Source organism: Schistocerca nitens, chromosome 1 (genome assembly GCF_023898315.1).
Source record: "Schistocerca nitens isolate TAMUIC-IGC-003100 chromosome 1, iqSchNite1.1, whole genome shotgun sequence".
NCBI lineage: Eukaryota > Metazoa > Arthropoda > Insecta > Orthoptera > Acrididae > Schistocerca > Schistocerca nitens.
In genome coordinates, this window is record NC_064614.1 from 551,442,292 (window position 1) to 551,458,574 (window position 16,283).

The following is a 16,283-nucleotide window of genomic DNA, read 5'->3' on the forward strand; positions in this document are numbered from 1 at the left end:
AATGGATTTCTGCCCCTATGTATGCGCATTATATTACATTTATCTACGTTTAGGGAAAGCTGCCAGCTGTCGCACCATTCATTACTCCTCTGCAGGTCTTCCTGGAGTACGTACGAGTCTTCTGATGTTGCTACTTTCTTGTAGACAACCGTGTCATCTGCAAATAGCCTCACGGAGCTACCGATGTTGTCAACTAAGTCATTTATGTATATTGTAAACAATAAAGGTCCTATCACGCTTCCTTGCGGTACTCCCGAAATTACCTCTACATCTGCAGATTTTGAACCGTTAAGAATGACATGTTGTGTTCTTTCTTCTAGGAAATCCTGAATCCAATCACAAACCTGGTCCGATATTCCGTAAGCTCATATTTTTTTCACTAAACGTAAGTGCGGAACCGTATCAAATGCCTTCCTGAAGTCCAGAAATACGGCATCAATCTGCTCGCCAGTGTCTACGGCACTGTGAATTTCTTGGGCAAATAGGGCGAGCTGAGTTTCACATGATCTCTGTTTGCGGAATCCATGTTGGTTATGATGAAGGAGATTTGTATTATCTAAGAACGTCATAATACGAGAACACAAAACATGTTCCATTATTCTACAACAGATTGACGTAAGCGAAATAGGCCTATAATTATTCGCATCTGATTTATGACCCTTCTTGAAAATGGGAACGACCTGCGCTTTCTTCCAGTCGCTAGGTACTTTACGTTCTTCCAGAGATCTACGATAAATTGCTGATAGAAAGGGGGCAAGTTCTTTAGCATAATCACTGTAGAATCTTAAGGGTATCTCGTCTGGTCCGGATGCTTTTCCGCTACTAAGTGATAGCAGTTGTTTTTCAATTCCGATATCGTTTATTTCAATATTTTCCATTTTGGCGCCCGTGCGACGGCTGAAGTCAGGGACCGTGTTACGATTTTCCGCAGTGAAACAGTTTCGGAACACTGAATTCAGTATTTCTGCCTTTCTTCGGTCGTCCTCTGTTTCGGTGCCATCGTGGTCAACGAGTGACTGAATAGGGGATTTAGATCCGCTTACCGATTTTACATATGACCAAAACTTTTTAGGGTTCTTGTTTAGACTGTTTGCCAATGTTTTATGTTCGAATTCGTTGAATGCTTCTCTCATTGCTCTCTTTACGCTCTTTTTCGCTTCGTTCAGCTTTTCCTTATCAGCTATGATTCGACTACTCTTAAACCTATGATGAAGCTTTCTTTGTTTCCGTAGTACCTTTCGTACATGATTGTTATACCACGGTGGATCTTTCCCCTTGCTTTGGACCTTAGTCGGTACGAACTTATCTAAGGCGTACTGGACGATGTTTCTGAATTTTTTCCATTTTTGTTCCACATCCTCTTCCTCAGAAATGAACGTTTGATGGTGGTCACTCAGATATTCTGCGATTTGTGCCCTATCACTCTTGTTAAGCAAATATATTTTCCTTCCTTTCTTGGCATTTCTTATTACACTTGTAGTCATTGATGCAACCACTGACTTATGATCACTGATACCCTCTTCTACATTCACGGAGTCGAAAAGTTCCGGTCTATTTGTTGCTATGAGGTCTAAAACGTTAGCTTCACGAGTTGGTTCTCTAACTATCTGCTCGAAGTAATTCTCGGACAAGGCAGTCAGGATAATGTCACAAGAGTCTCTGTCCCTGGCTCCAGTTCTGATTGTGTGACTATCCCATTCTATACCTGGTAGATTGAAGTCTCCCCCTATTACAATAGTATGATCACGAAACTTCTTCACGACGTTCTGCAGGTTCTCTCTGAGGCGCTCAACTACTACGGTTGCTGATGGTTGGTTGGTTGGTTTGGGGAAGGAGACCAGACAGCGTGGTCATCGGTCTCATCGGATTAGGGAAGGATGGGGAAGGAAGTCGGCCGTGCCCTTTCACAGGAACCATCCCGGCATTTACCTGGAGTGATTTAGGGAAATCACGGAAAACCTAAATCTGGATGGCCGGACGCGGGATTGAACCGTCGTCCTCCCGAATGCGAGTCCAGTGTCTAACCACTGCGCCACCTCGCTCGGTGGTTGCTGATGCAGGTGGTCTATAGAAGCATCCGACTATCATATCTGACCCACCTTTGATACTTAACTTAACCCAGATTATTTCACATTCGCATTCGCTAATAACTTCACTGGATATTATTGAATTCTTTACTGCTATAAATACTCCTCCACCATTGGCGTTTATCCTATCCTTGCGGTATATATTCCATTCTGTGTCTAGGATTTTGTTACTGTTCACTTCCGGTTTTAACCAACTTTCCGTTCCTAATACTATATGCGCACTATTTCCTTCAATAAGAGATACTAATTCAGGAACCTTGCCCTGGATACTCCTGCAGTTTACCAATATTACGTTAACTTTTCCTGTTTTTGGTCTCTGAGGATGGACGTTCTTTATCAACGATGATAATGTTCTCTCTGGTAAGCCGTCAGGTATTTTATCGTTTCGCCCAAGGGGGGGGGGGGGGGGGGGTCCCTCTAACCTAAAAAACCCCCGTGTGCATGCCACACGTACTCTGCTACCCTAGTAGCTGCTTCCGGTGTGTAGTGCACGCCTGACCTGTCTAGGGGGGCCCTACAGTTCTCCACCCAATAATGGAGGTCGATGAATTTGCAACCATTATGGTCGCAGAGTCGTCTGAGCCTCTGGTTTAGACCCTCCACACGGCTCCAAACCAGAGGACCGCGATCGACTCTGGGCACTATGCTGCAGATATTAAGCTCAGCTTGCACTCCGCGTGCGATGCTGGTTGTCTTCACCAAATCAGCCAGCTGCCGGAAGGAACCAAGGATGGCCTCAGAACCCAAGCGGCAGGCGTCATTCGTTCCGACATGTGCTACTATCTGCAGCCGGTCACACCCAGTGCGTTCAATAGCTGCCGGAAGGGCCTCCTCCACATTACGGACGAGACCCCCCGGCAAGCACACCGAGTGCACACTGGCATTCTTCCCCGACCTACCCGCTATTTTCCTGAGGGGCTCCATAACCCGCCTAACGTTGGAGCTCCCTGTAACTAATAGGCCCGCCCTCTGTGACTGTCGGGACCTTGCCGGAGAATCGGCCACTGGCCCAACAGGCGAGGCATCCTGTGGTGGCTCGGAAACGATGTCATCACCACTAGGAAGCACCCCGTACCTGTTGAAAGGGGTAAGGCAGCTGCCACGCGGCCAGATCCCACCTTCGCCTTTCGGCCAGGCACGCGCGAGCCCACCACTGTCCGCCATTCACCCTGGAGTGATGGCTGACCGGTAAGATGCTCACTGCCGGAAGACGCAGCGACATCAGGGGTTCCATGTGATTCCAAGGCCACCGAAGTAGGCATAGGTCTCACCACAGTTGCCCCAACGCCACTACGAGCCAACGCCTGCGCCTCGAGCTCGATGAGCCTAACAGACAAAGCCTCCACCTGCCCCCGAAGAGTGGCCAATTCTCCTTGCGTCCGCTCACAACAACCACAGTCCCTACACATGACTATGTTTACCCTACTCTATACGGTGACAAATTCCCAAGATAATCTTCTGATGAGCTACTCTGATAATCAAGAAACACTCACTGAAATACGAGACGCGAAAACTACACTAGGTTTTCCCAGAAAAACTATTTAAAAGCTAAGCGCAGCAAATAAGTACAAAAACGCTTTATACAAACAGTACTCGCTGCTGCTGGTGCTCTCGCTGTCACAAGACAACTGCTGATTCAAGTGACTAGTGGCTAACGGCCGCGAAACAAACAAAAGACGGTTTTAGGGCGCTTTCTGTTCTAAACGTTCAAGAAAACACTAAGAAATCTAACACGAAAACTACGTAAAGTTTTATCAAGAACTGTTGGTTACTATGCAGAGCAGATAAACACAAATAGAATCCCTTCCTTAGTGGAAGGTCGTAAACAAAATGCAAAATTAACGCTTTATACAAACAGTACTCGCTGCTGCTGGTGCTCTCGCTCTGGCTGTCACAAGACAACTGCTGATTCAAGTGACTAGTGGCTAACGGCCGCGAAACAAACAAAAGACGGTTTTAGGGCGCTTTCTGTTCTAAACGATGAAGAAAACACTAAGAAATCTAACACGAAAACTACGTAAAGTTTTATCAAGAACTGTTAGTTACTATGCAGAGCAGATAAACACAAATAGAATCCCTTCCTTAGTGGAAGGTCGTAAACAAAATGCAAAATAAACGCTTTATACAAACAGTACTCGCTGCTGCTGGTGCTCTCGCTCTGGCTGTCACAAGAATCTGACAGTTCGAGGAGTATCTCCTGCAGACATGCATGAAAACCGCCTGTGGTGGGAGGGATCTACTTGGCTTAAAGATGATGACACTTTACTTTCTGTATTAGACACCTCTAATGTTTCTCCATTTCAGGAGCTGCTATGGGAAAGAGGTAAAGTCCTCTGACATGAGCAGAGCAATCTGAGGCAAGGAACACATCAATCATCACTTTGTTCCTCCAACATCACCAAGTTCTAGCAGAACATGGGAATCAGGAGTGAAGTTCTTCAAATACCACTTGCAGCAAACAATGGAAACCATATGTCCAACATTCAAAGAGCTGACAACCTGCTGACTTGTCAAATTCAGGCTTGCTTGAACTCTCATTCTCTCATGCCACTGTCTTGCAATCCTACTGATTCTCAACTCCTCATTCAGGTAATTTCCTAATTCAAACAGCAATCACAAGTATCCCTCAGCAAGATTTAGGTACACCCCAACTGAGCATGCTTGCAAGGTGGGAACTACTGTAACAAGGACTGCAGATCTTTTGGCGCCGCTGGTCATCTGACTTCCTGCATCATCTGCAGCAGGGAGCCAAGTGAGTGTAGTAAGAAGAGATAACTTGCCACCCTTGTACTGGAAGCTGGCCATCACTGAAGGAGTACATCTTGGTCATGACAGAATGGTGCGAATGGCTAGTAATCACACACAATGGGTTTTCAGGACAGTAGTCTCAAACTAAGTCCTTTACCGAGTGAAATGATACAAAAGTAAACAGATGCTCAGGTTTTTTACCTTTTACGTTTTCTGTTCTGTGTGTCCCTTCGCTCAGCAGACTCAGGATATTTCATCATTTTTTTCCAGTGTATTTTTTATTTATGTGATTGTGATTTTCGGGTGTCAGTTATAAACTCTGTTGATAGAACTGCTGACTGAAAGCTGCAATGATGTATGTATTTCCATGTGTTCTTTTTTAACCTTTAGCAGAACTTTTATTATTTTGGAGAGAGTAATATTTCCTTTGCAGCCAGTATGTTTGGTCATTACATCAATATGGGTCCCAGGAGAGTGCTGCCCTCTCTGGCATTATTTGTAACTGAGAGACAATCATGTTCAGCAGCAACCCATCCCAGGGCATCTAACAGTACACTCGTCCCTGCGAGAGAACAGTGGTGAATGGTGACTCAGTTGGTCGACTGTTGTTGCTAGTGGCCCCTGAGACTTGTATGTTAAACAACAAAGATGTACATTTTGTTTTGTGATTGCTAACTCAGTTGTGAATAAAAAGTGATGTCCTTTTTGGCAGAATAATATAATTGGCTAGATTAAAAATCTACTTGCCAAGCGGTGGCATAACACACACATAAGAGAAGTTTATAATTAGGCAAGCTTTTGTAACCTGTGGCTTCTTCTTCAGGTAAATCTCCCCCATCCCATCTAGTAAGTCCCCATCAACCCGCAGTTCTGGGCGACTTTCCCAAAATTTACCCCTTTTTCTAGACCTCTCCAGTCCTTTTACTTCGCCTCTCTTCCTTCCCCTTCAACCCCCTGCCTGAGTAAGGAGCCACAGCCTCCGAAATCTTGCCTAATTATAACCTCCTTTTATGTGTGTGTTGTTCTGCCGCTTGGTGAGTAGATTTTTTTATCTATCCAATTATATTACAAGTGATTCTGTAATAGATGTCGTCATTCACTGCAATCTGAATCTGTCTGAACCACTCTACAACCTTCCCAGCACCAGCATCTTCTCCCACTACTATCCCTCCCCACACACACTTCTTTGTTAACTCCACTACCCACCCCAGCTAGACTGCTGCTAACGTCAGACGCAGCCGCAGTCATGTCTGAGTGCTTGGAAACAGTGACCACTTGTGTGTGTGTGTGTGTGTGTGTGTGTGTGTGTGTGTGTGTGTGTGTGTGTGTGTCCGCTATTACAAAGAAGGACTTAGTTCAAATGCTGAAATATTTCTAACATTCTTTTTCATTGTCCTATATGCAATTCAGCACCATCTGTATGTGGTGAGTAACAATCTATCTTTTCCACAGTCAGTAACTTCTGAGGCATAAAAAATTAAAATATAATGTCGATTTCTTTAATATTAATGGATATGGTACAAATTAAGCCAAATTCTACTGCAGTTACAAGAGATGCTTTTAGCTTGAACACAGAAGAAGTGTTGCTTAAATAAAACTTTAGCAGATAACTTGTTTTATGGGAAACAAGTAACAAAAAGTCAATCACTTACTATGTTAAGTTCTATATTTCTTGACTTCATAGTGTGCTTGTTACTTGGGATGGCAGAATCAAATAACCTGGTCCACTGTCGAAGAAACTGAACTAAAAGCTTAGTTTTATTAACTGTATAGGTTTGAATGAAACCAGTTGGCTTAAATATTTTCTTCCACTAATACATTACTCACCTGTGTGTTCGTCATCACAAGCGCTATTTCATAGGAGCACAAGAAACATAAGAGTCTATAAAAATAACACAGAACGAGTTTTAAGTGAAACACATATTCCATAAACTTCCAGGCAGGCTAAAGCAGTGCGCTGGATTGTGACTCAAACCTAGAACCTCGCCTATTGAGGGCAATACTAGTCCACCAAGGTACGCATGAGGGTTGCTGTAAAGTTTGTAAATTAGGGGAAAGGCGTGGTCAGAATTGAAACCAGGAGGGCAGGTCATGAGAAGAGCCTGGCAAACTCAGTAAGAGCACTGCCCATATAATACAATAAATTGGGTTTGAGCTTTAGCACACCTGTTTCTTTTTCTTTCTTTTTTCTGCCTTCATTTTAGCGATAGGTCATATCACTATCTAAAAGTTAAATGCACTTTACCACCAAAGACAAAGTCGGACAAAGATTTGCATTACTCTCTACACATTCTTTTGCCCCCCCCCCCTTTTTTTTGGTAGAGGGAGAAGGTGCCAGAGGAGTTAGTTCTAATTTGTCTCTAAAAGCAGGAAGAAACTTTTTTTAACTGGTCTGCCATTATCACATATTTGTCACTACAACTTAACATTATTAATTAAATAAAACATACAATTTAAATTACTGCAACTGTATATTCTAAATAATTCTGCTCACCAAGGAATAAAAAAACTCTGAAAATTCATTCCTGAGTCTTCTGCGTATTATTAATGGTAATTAATTCTATATTTCCAGAACCAAACCACAAATGACCAGCAAAACATTTTCCTAGTGCAAAGTACAAAGCCATATAGTACTTAACTTTTCATTTATATGAGACAAATCAGGTAAAGAAAGTATCAAAAGATATCACAGTTGTGGTGTTGTCTATCATTTGAGACCCACACCTCCTTGGAGTTGCAAGGTGCCATTGCCACAGTCATTATGAAATATGGCTGCAAGGGACATGCATGGCAGTTCCGTATGTGTTGAGTTCTGTCCAGTTGGCAAGTGTCTGTAACAGCTGCATTTCGAATATCCAGAGACTGAGGTCTACACACCTGCCATACCACACAGCTCCATGGTCTTTGGCTGCTTCTATGTATTCTTTGAAATCACGAGTCATGTCTGTATAAATAATTCCACGTCTGTTTACTGATTCCACGTCTGTTTACTTCAGTCACAGCAGTGGAGAGCTACAGAAGGTAAGTGTCTTTCAGTAGTAAATAAAGAGATGTGTTATTTGCCTATATGTGTTAATCAGCTGACTGCTCTTTGTCCACCTGATTGTACATGGACACAACAGCAGTGACAGGGTGGGCACTCTCTTTGTTCACTATGGCAAATTGTACTAAGTCGTCTTTTTCAGTACTATTTTTGAGTTTTAGTTACCTAATGCTTGGCTTCTCATCAACTCAAATTGTACAGTTAACAAACACTTCAAGGCATGTTACAAGCAGCAGAACCAGCAGCAACCCCCTCCCCCCACCCCCGTCAATTTGTTCAAGTTCAACCAGCGCAGCAATTGGCATGAGACTTTGTGGGGCATTTTTAGTGGCATCGTTCCCAGTTGCTTTATAGCAGGATATATGCAGGGTGATTCTGCATTGTGGGCCACCAAAGCATCAGATAAGTACTCAACTTATGGTGACCCTGAGAAAGTTTTTTCGCAAAATACTGGTCAAGAACCCACCAAGGAAGATTGTATAAGGAAGTATTTAACCCTGCTATGTGCAGCAGTAAGCAAGGCACTTTGTGTGCTTACTTTGAAAGATACTGAAATAAAAACAAATCAACTATTAAACTCATGAAATGGCACTGATTGGTGTGTCAAAAATATTAAAGGGGAAACTCCTGACATGCGTCAGAGAAAAAGCAGTTCTGTCTGCAGGAACAAGTGCAACTGATGGGGACCAACTCAATCCACGCATCTAAGACATTTGCAGTGCCAATGGTTCAGTAACAACCATTCAATATAAAGTATCTAAATCATGTCATATTTATGATCAATAGAGTGTCAATTTGCAAAGTATTCTAACCATTACGATGAGTTATTTCAAGAGAAGTCTGGCATATAATTAATTGTTATAAATGCAAACTAGAAGATGAACCTCACTAAACCTTCAATTTGTCATCAAACCTCATCCTATAGGCAGAGAGATCTGTAATTTTTTGTAAAGTATATGTTACATGAGGCATTCATTGAACAGTCTATCCATTACACCCTATTCTTCCAACAAAACTGCTAAATTTGTACCATAGACATTCAGGGACCTCACCCACAAGCAAAGACTGGAGCCCACTAAGTGGTAGCATTATATTACAAATTTAGTAAATATTTACAGCTGTATACAGTCAGGAATGAGACAAGTACATCTCTAATCAGATGCATACAAGCTGGTTGTTTTGAGAGAATTGGTCAAGCTGGTGTTCTGCTCTAAGACTTTCCGAGTGACAAAAGCAATATTGCCCTAAGGAACAGTGGGATATAACTAGTTTTAATTCCAAGATATCATCAGGAAGGAAATCCACTTAGCAATTTTTCCACAAATTGTCTCAACTTGTGTGTCCATACTTATAATGAGACCACATGCAAACTAAGAGGACAGAATACATTATCTGTTGAAAAGTATCTGGAATTCCCAGTGTAATCTGAAACTGAGCACTAGACATCACAACAGGTGGAGTCAGCCAGAATAAAAAGAGGCAATGAGTACTGTGTTGCAGTAACATCAGACAGGGTCAGTCAGAAGAGTTCAGCAACATCTGACAGGTACTACTCATTGGGTATCACCTGACTAACAAATCTATCAAGGACATTTCAACCCTTCTAAAGTTGCCCAAGTTGACTGTTGGTGACAAGATTGTGAAGATGAAATGCAGAGGAATAACCACAGCTAAAGAAGACCATGCAGACCTCGTGTACATGGAGTACAATGGTCGAGTAGCTCCTTATAAATGGGAAGCGACACTTGATATGCTGCAAAGAATGACACTATTGGACAATGGATGACTGGAACCAAGTTATTTGTACTGAATCATGTTAAAACATGTGGAAATTCAAAGGAAGGGTTTGTGTTTGGCTAATGCAAAGAGAATGTTTCCTGTCATAATCTGTGTGCCAAGAGCAAAGTACAGAGGAGGGGGTGTTACAATGTGGGAGTGTCTTTTGCGGTCAGCATGTGGTCTCCTTATTGTGGTTAAGAAAATGCCAAATGTGGAGGGAATGAACACATTTTTCAGCATTGGGTACCTTATGCAGTACAGAAACAGTGTGGAGACGATGAATGTTTGTATCATGAGAAGGCACCCTGTGGTAAAGGAGCAACTATGAGGCAATGATCTGCCAAACACAACAACAATTTACTCATCATGTGAGTTGCCGTTTGACAGCCTAGAGGGCCACAAAAAGTGCAAACCCATTCCAAAGCTCAAACGAGGTAAACCATGCTGGGTGGATAGTCACTCAGACAAACATTGACAAACTTATCTGCGAAAGGAAACAAAGAATATCATATTTCAATAAAAAAAGCCACAAAAATATGCACGCGTAAAGGTTGGTGACTTAGTTTTAGTTCACTATCATAAAACCTTCCCTAATAGCCAAGCAAATAAAGAAGTATAATTATAGACTGTGTGCGGCTCAGCTTTCCCAGTTCAGGGAAAGTAAAAGGATTATACATGTATGAGCATGTAAAACCATATTAAAATGTATAAAGAAAGACACGATTCATGCCTTGCATTGCAAATAAATATATTTTGACAATATGAACTACATGATTTATTGTCTAGCATAACTGTATTCCTCGCTTGCAAGAGCAAGTAGGGTGTTTTTCACATGTTAATATGACAATAACTTGTGATAGCAGATATAGAATCCACATGCTGCTTAGTATTTTTTCCATATGTAAACTGTACTGTTGTTTAAGATTTGGGGGGGGGGGGGGGGGGCAAGAAAATTTAAGTCTTAACTGGGCATGACTGTGCCCCACTTCTTCTTCTTCTTCTTCTTCTTCTTCTTTTTGCACTTTCGAGAATAAACTCAATACCGATTTTGCCTCCGAAGGACTGACAATACAAAGAACCATGATAGTCCGGGCCGAAATTTCATCCATATAACAAAATGGTTGATGTGGTTCTTCCTACTGAAAATAAATACTACATGTAAAAAGAGATGTGGCAACAAATTCATAGTTAGTTTGCTGTTGTTAGATTAATTCTAACAGGTCACTTTGATTTGCTATGATAAAGAAAAGTCAGGTAAACATGTAATTCATTGTGTCTTTCATTGTGTCTTTCGTTGGAGACATAATGTTTGTAATGATAAATGTATGTCGAGGATTGACACATTTACTTTCAGTGAGTGCAGTGTGTCCCATGTCATGGGTGTGCATGTGTTAATTGTGCTGTCAGTAATAAGAGCTTGTAGCTTACCTTTTATTGGACAATCTGATCTGCCATTCAAGGTTTGTAGACTGAAAACTCACTACATGTACACAATTGGTAGCGAACTTACAAACATTCTTCAAGTGACATAACAACTCACTTGCCACATACCTACATCCACTGTGCCGTGGAGATGGGTAAACTTTAACAATATGCCTAGAAATACTGTGTGTATTGACTGTTCCAACAAAGTGGTGATCTGTGTTTATTCAACCGCCATTATACACTAAGCAGAAAAGTGACTGCGAGAGGCTATCTGGTAATATGAAAGCAAAAGTGCCATGGAAATACACTGGCATTTCTGATAAATAAAGGAAACATACAATGCTTTGTAGAAATATTTCCATGCTTTTTTTACATTTAAAAGTATAAATTGCACTTTTAGGCCAATTGTATTAATTGAAATTGTTGTTTTATCTTGTTTGCCACATGTTTTCTTTCCATGCAAACTACAGTAGACGACAAATACATATCGCCATAGAGGTCACTGGGACCATTATGTTGATTGTAATGAATTAAACTAATATTTCTCACTCAATTTATTAAACACGAGCTACGTCACGAAATTGCAAAGCCAGATTCGTGTTGACAATGCATTCTGTCATCCCACATCCTAACTGCCTCCTATCAAATTTGTACGGGAAACAATGTATTGACATACTACAAGATTGCCAGATCACACTCTGCTATTGGTTTTTGGGATGGTTTTCCAACAGCTACCAGTGTGAATATTAAGACCTCCATCCGCATGCAGTTCAATTTAATTGATTCCTGGGATTGACAATAAAAATCATGTACTGTCAAAGTATTTATACAAAAGCAACAAAAATAACATCATATGTACTTGTGAATGTGTTTAAACAAACTACTATCAAAGGAAAGGAATATATATAAATGTAGGAGGAGATCTGAGTATGTACTTTAAGACAAGATTCATGAGGCATTTTCCCTACCCATTTGTGTTCATAGTCTTATGTAATGCCTGTGAAAAAAACCTATTTTAAACAAACAATGTGGTGCAAATAAATAAATAAATAAAAATTATTGAAATAGTGTGTAAAGTAACATGCAGTGAAAAAATTTTTTTTGCTTGCATTTGTTGAACTTCATAGCAAAGCTATGTGATAAGGATGAAAAACTGATTCTGATGTACTGTGAGAAGCAATATGTTTTCAACAAACAGTTTTTTGTCTCCTGCCTGCCCCTTCCTAGTACACAATAAGGTGTTTCTCATTTGCGTTTGTCATAGAACAGCTTAAAATTTCATAAGCTTTATTTAAAAGACTGAACGGTAACAGTCAAAGCACCTCAAAATTTGAATAGTAGACTTAGTCTTTACTTCTTTGACATCTCTGCCAGTTAATGAAAAATAATTTTCAATAAGAAAACAAAGACACAAATTTAGGCAGAAATGATTTGAACTGAATAATTTCTATCTACTAGAGGGCAATGTAAAGTGTATTATTACTATTATTATTATGATTGTTTTTGTTTTAACCTCCAACATAACAGCACATAGCATCGATACCTAAAAATTAAATGGATTTTACCACCTCCAACAAAGTAGGCCACGGATCTGCATTGCTCTCTACACATTGGTTTGTCTCCCTCTTTTTGAAGATAGACACAATGCCAAAGAAGTTATTTCTAGTTCATCATGGAAAGCAGGAAGATGCCTTTTGTTAACTGGTTTGCCATTACAGTGTGATGTAATTAACATAATGTGGTGTACCAAACATTATTGTGAAAGCAGAAATACAATATACATTACTCCAAGTACATACTTAGAATAATTTTGTGCACCAAGGAAAATAAAAAAAGCTAAGATAATTTAAAAAATCATTCCTGTTTCTTCTGTGTAATATTAACACAAAAGAATTTTTTTAGTCCCACGTCGGAGGCTACACAGTACATAACTATCTAATTTATACGAGAGAAATAGGGTAAAGAAAGTATCAAAGGACGCCATGGTAATAAATAGGCTAAAAGAAAAATATAAAGGAGTACCATAGCGTCGCAGTCCAGCACAAAATTTTAATCTGCCAGGAAACTTCAAAACACCACACACTCCAAGTTGTAGTGAAAGCTTCGTTTTGAAAATATATTCCATACTGTATCCGCTAACAGTTGTTATTTTTCCATTATTCAATGCATATTCTTCACTTTAGAACAATACAATTAGAATGCTATTTTATTTACTGAAGGAAGCTGTGAGCAATTTGTAAATATGTCACTCACGAAAATTTGTACTGAAGTTTCATATTGTTAATTTTTTGTTGAATTTTCTTCCTACCACGTCGACCTTTTCTACCTCTATTGGTAGGAGTTTCACTGCGTGATGTGTTATCTGTGGTTGAAGTACTTCCTACACTTGATGTTTCATCCTGAAAAATTAGAAATTAATTGTTAAAAATATTGTGACAAAAACTATATTATAGTAAACAGTCAGAATGCACACCTATGGACTGACAAATTTTAGTTGCTTTTTATTACTGCAAACATTATACTACTAAATGCATGACACGCCACAACTGTGCTGGTCCAGAAGTAATGCTGACACCTGCCACTCATCAGCAGTACTCTACCTACCAACCAAGCCATCTAAGTAATATGCCTGACAGACAAATTTGAAACTTCAACCTTCCACTGTCTCTTCTCCATTGCTTCCAAATTCCACATTACCATGACACTATGAAATTAGTACCTTCAGAAAAATTGATATAACACATAGTTTAGATACAGCACAGCCTTGGTATTCACCAGATGTGAAAACTGCGATCTGGATGGTAGAACAGATTTCAAATCTTGGACAAATACAACTCCATGTTCGTAACAGCGGCCACTTCATTTTAAAGTGTATCAATTCATTATCAGCCAATCCAACAGTTTGAACTTTTCATACATAATCACACAAATATGAACATGTTAGACATGTTGTCCCTTTTAATATCCCGTCCAGACATTATGGCAATGTGGGATCATATACCGGCGTATGAACGTCAATAACATAGTTCATCCCTGAACCCATACATATGATACTGTCTGCGAATGCACTAAAAGTGTGCATGCCTGGGGAAATTTAGTACCAGCAACAGTCCATTCCCAATAAGGAACGTGACCACCTCTGGCATTCTACATATACAATCATACCACAGCGGTTAGTGTTAGGTTCTTCACACCTACCCATTCATCGACTGGGACATTCACAAAAGCCAAAGGGGGGTCACAAATTGCACTCTGCACATGTCACAGATGTCGTGGACCCTCACATTTGTTCCACCATACACCCTGTGTATGGTATCAGTGTCAGGATCAATTTGTGTGCAATGGTTGACCAAGTGCTATTGGATGCTGTGATTCTGATGACGTCTAGCCCCTGCACACCACTGTCTAGTATATTGGCAATGTGTGGCCCAGCAGTAACTATATTGTTGTTCAGCCCACAGTGATTTAATACCATTCATGCCACATGCACCCATATCTTAGTTGCACTATTTATAAATTTTTAACAAGTGACACAAGCTACAGTTTTTTTGCCTAATCATACTATATCTGAACCATTATAATAAGGAGCAATCAAACAGTATACATCAAGGACATTAGTCCCTTTTTGCTTTCATAATAAAAGCTGAAGGTTTACAAGAGGAGAAAAAGGTGGACAGCCAACTTGAACTTCTGCATCATCATCTGAGGCACAAAAGAAGGTAAGCTTTAAGGGGAAAAAAGCCATAAAAACTAATACAATACAGTAGGATGAGGGACAAGCACCACATGAAAACAGCCGGAGACCCCTACCCCTGTTACCTTGTAGCAGGATGTCAGCTTCTGCATCCAACTGACAGCCCCCCCCCCCTTTCACTGTCTAATGTAGGCAGAATGTTAATGAAATAGTAAAAAGTAAAATAACTAAAATAAAAGTGAGGATGAATACAAAAGCATAAAAACATTGACAGGGGCTTGTGTCACAGTGGTGATCTGTTCCTTACCAGCTAGACAACTATCCGAATCTAGTGACCATATAGGAAGTGTGGCAAGAAGAAGAGCAGAATAAAATGGTCACAAAATAAAATATTATGAGGTAAGGAAGGTGCGCTGGCAAGAAGCTGCTGGAGATACCCGGTGTCCTGTATCAAGAGGTCAGCTCACTTAACCGAATGGCAAACCTACAGTTGCTGTAGAATTCTGAAGTCACAGAATGGTAAAAGTGAAATGACAAATAATTATGAAAGCACAGACAAGCGTAGAAGCACAGACATGCATAAAAAGGCCACGAGACTGGCCCAGGCACTGTTCACAAGTGGCTAGGCAGCCAGTTCAGTCTTCAGTAGTTTCATTTGTGGTGTAGATTAAGACAGAAGGTAAAGTGGAGGCAAAACAATTGTTGAAATGTGATGAAATACTGTGAGGTGGGTGAGGCGCACTACACAGAATCAGCCTGAGTCATCTGCGATGAGTCCTCCAGTGGTAGGCCAACTTCTGATCTTGGCTGGCAGTTCGCTGGTCACTGCAGATTCTAGCAAAATGGTAAAAAGAGGTGATGGGACCATGATGACAAACTCCAACTGAGGGTATATTAACCAATCTCTTGAATAAAAAATAAAACCATATATACTTTTAGGACATTACCACCTACCAGCAGAGGCAATGAGTCTTCAAGCGTTAGTGTTCACCTCAAAGTAGCAAAGCCTGATCACTCTGACAGGGTATAGGCCACTGATAGCAGGGTGTCACAACAATGGGAAGGTTTGCTCTCACCTGAAGATGTAGCACAAGCCGTACAGGTGTGGCCAAAGTAGATGCCAACAAAAGATAGTATATTCCCTTTGGGAAGGACAAAAGGATGATAATTAGGCTGTGGAACCTTTTCTTGCTCATATTGTCCATATGGCGCCATTCCCCATTCCAAGCCTCCAAAAGCTGGAAAAAAAACCACACTGACTGCAAGCTGGATGCCAGTATTCCCATCTAACCAGCTTCCTTTGTTAACCTATCAGTAAGCTTGTTTCCTGAAATACCAATGAGAGGGTCTACATGAATGTAATCCTGTCCCAATACTGCGAAAGTCACGAAGAAGATCAGGTCATGTACTGTCCAAACTGATGGCTTCCTGGGATAGCATCTGTTTATGGTCTGTAGATAGGGAATTCTCATGAGCTGAAGTGCAGGAATAACAAAGCAGTTTGATA

At 40.7% G+C, this 16,283-nt stretch overlaps 1 protein-coding gene across 2 annotated transcripts in view; it reads right to left on the reverse strand.

Annotated features, from left to right (window-relative positions):
• Window positions 1-16,283, reverse strand: part of LOC126254371 (polycomb protein EED) — a 102,358-nt gene that overhangs the window by 65,017 nt on the left and 21,058 nt on the right. The window contains exon 2 of one of the 2 annotated variants that reach the window (XM_049955306.1): window positions 13,336-13,481. The exons of the other annotated variant lie outside the window; for it this stretch is intronic. Coding sequence (XP_049811263.1) covers window positions 13,336-13,481 — 146 coding nt within the window. The remainder of the gene's footprint in view (window positions 1-13,335; window positions 13,482-16,283) is intronic. 2 annotated transcript variants of the gene reach the window in all.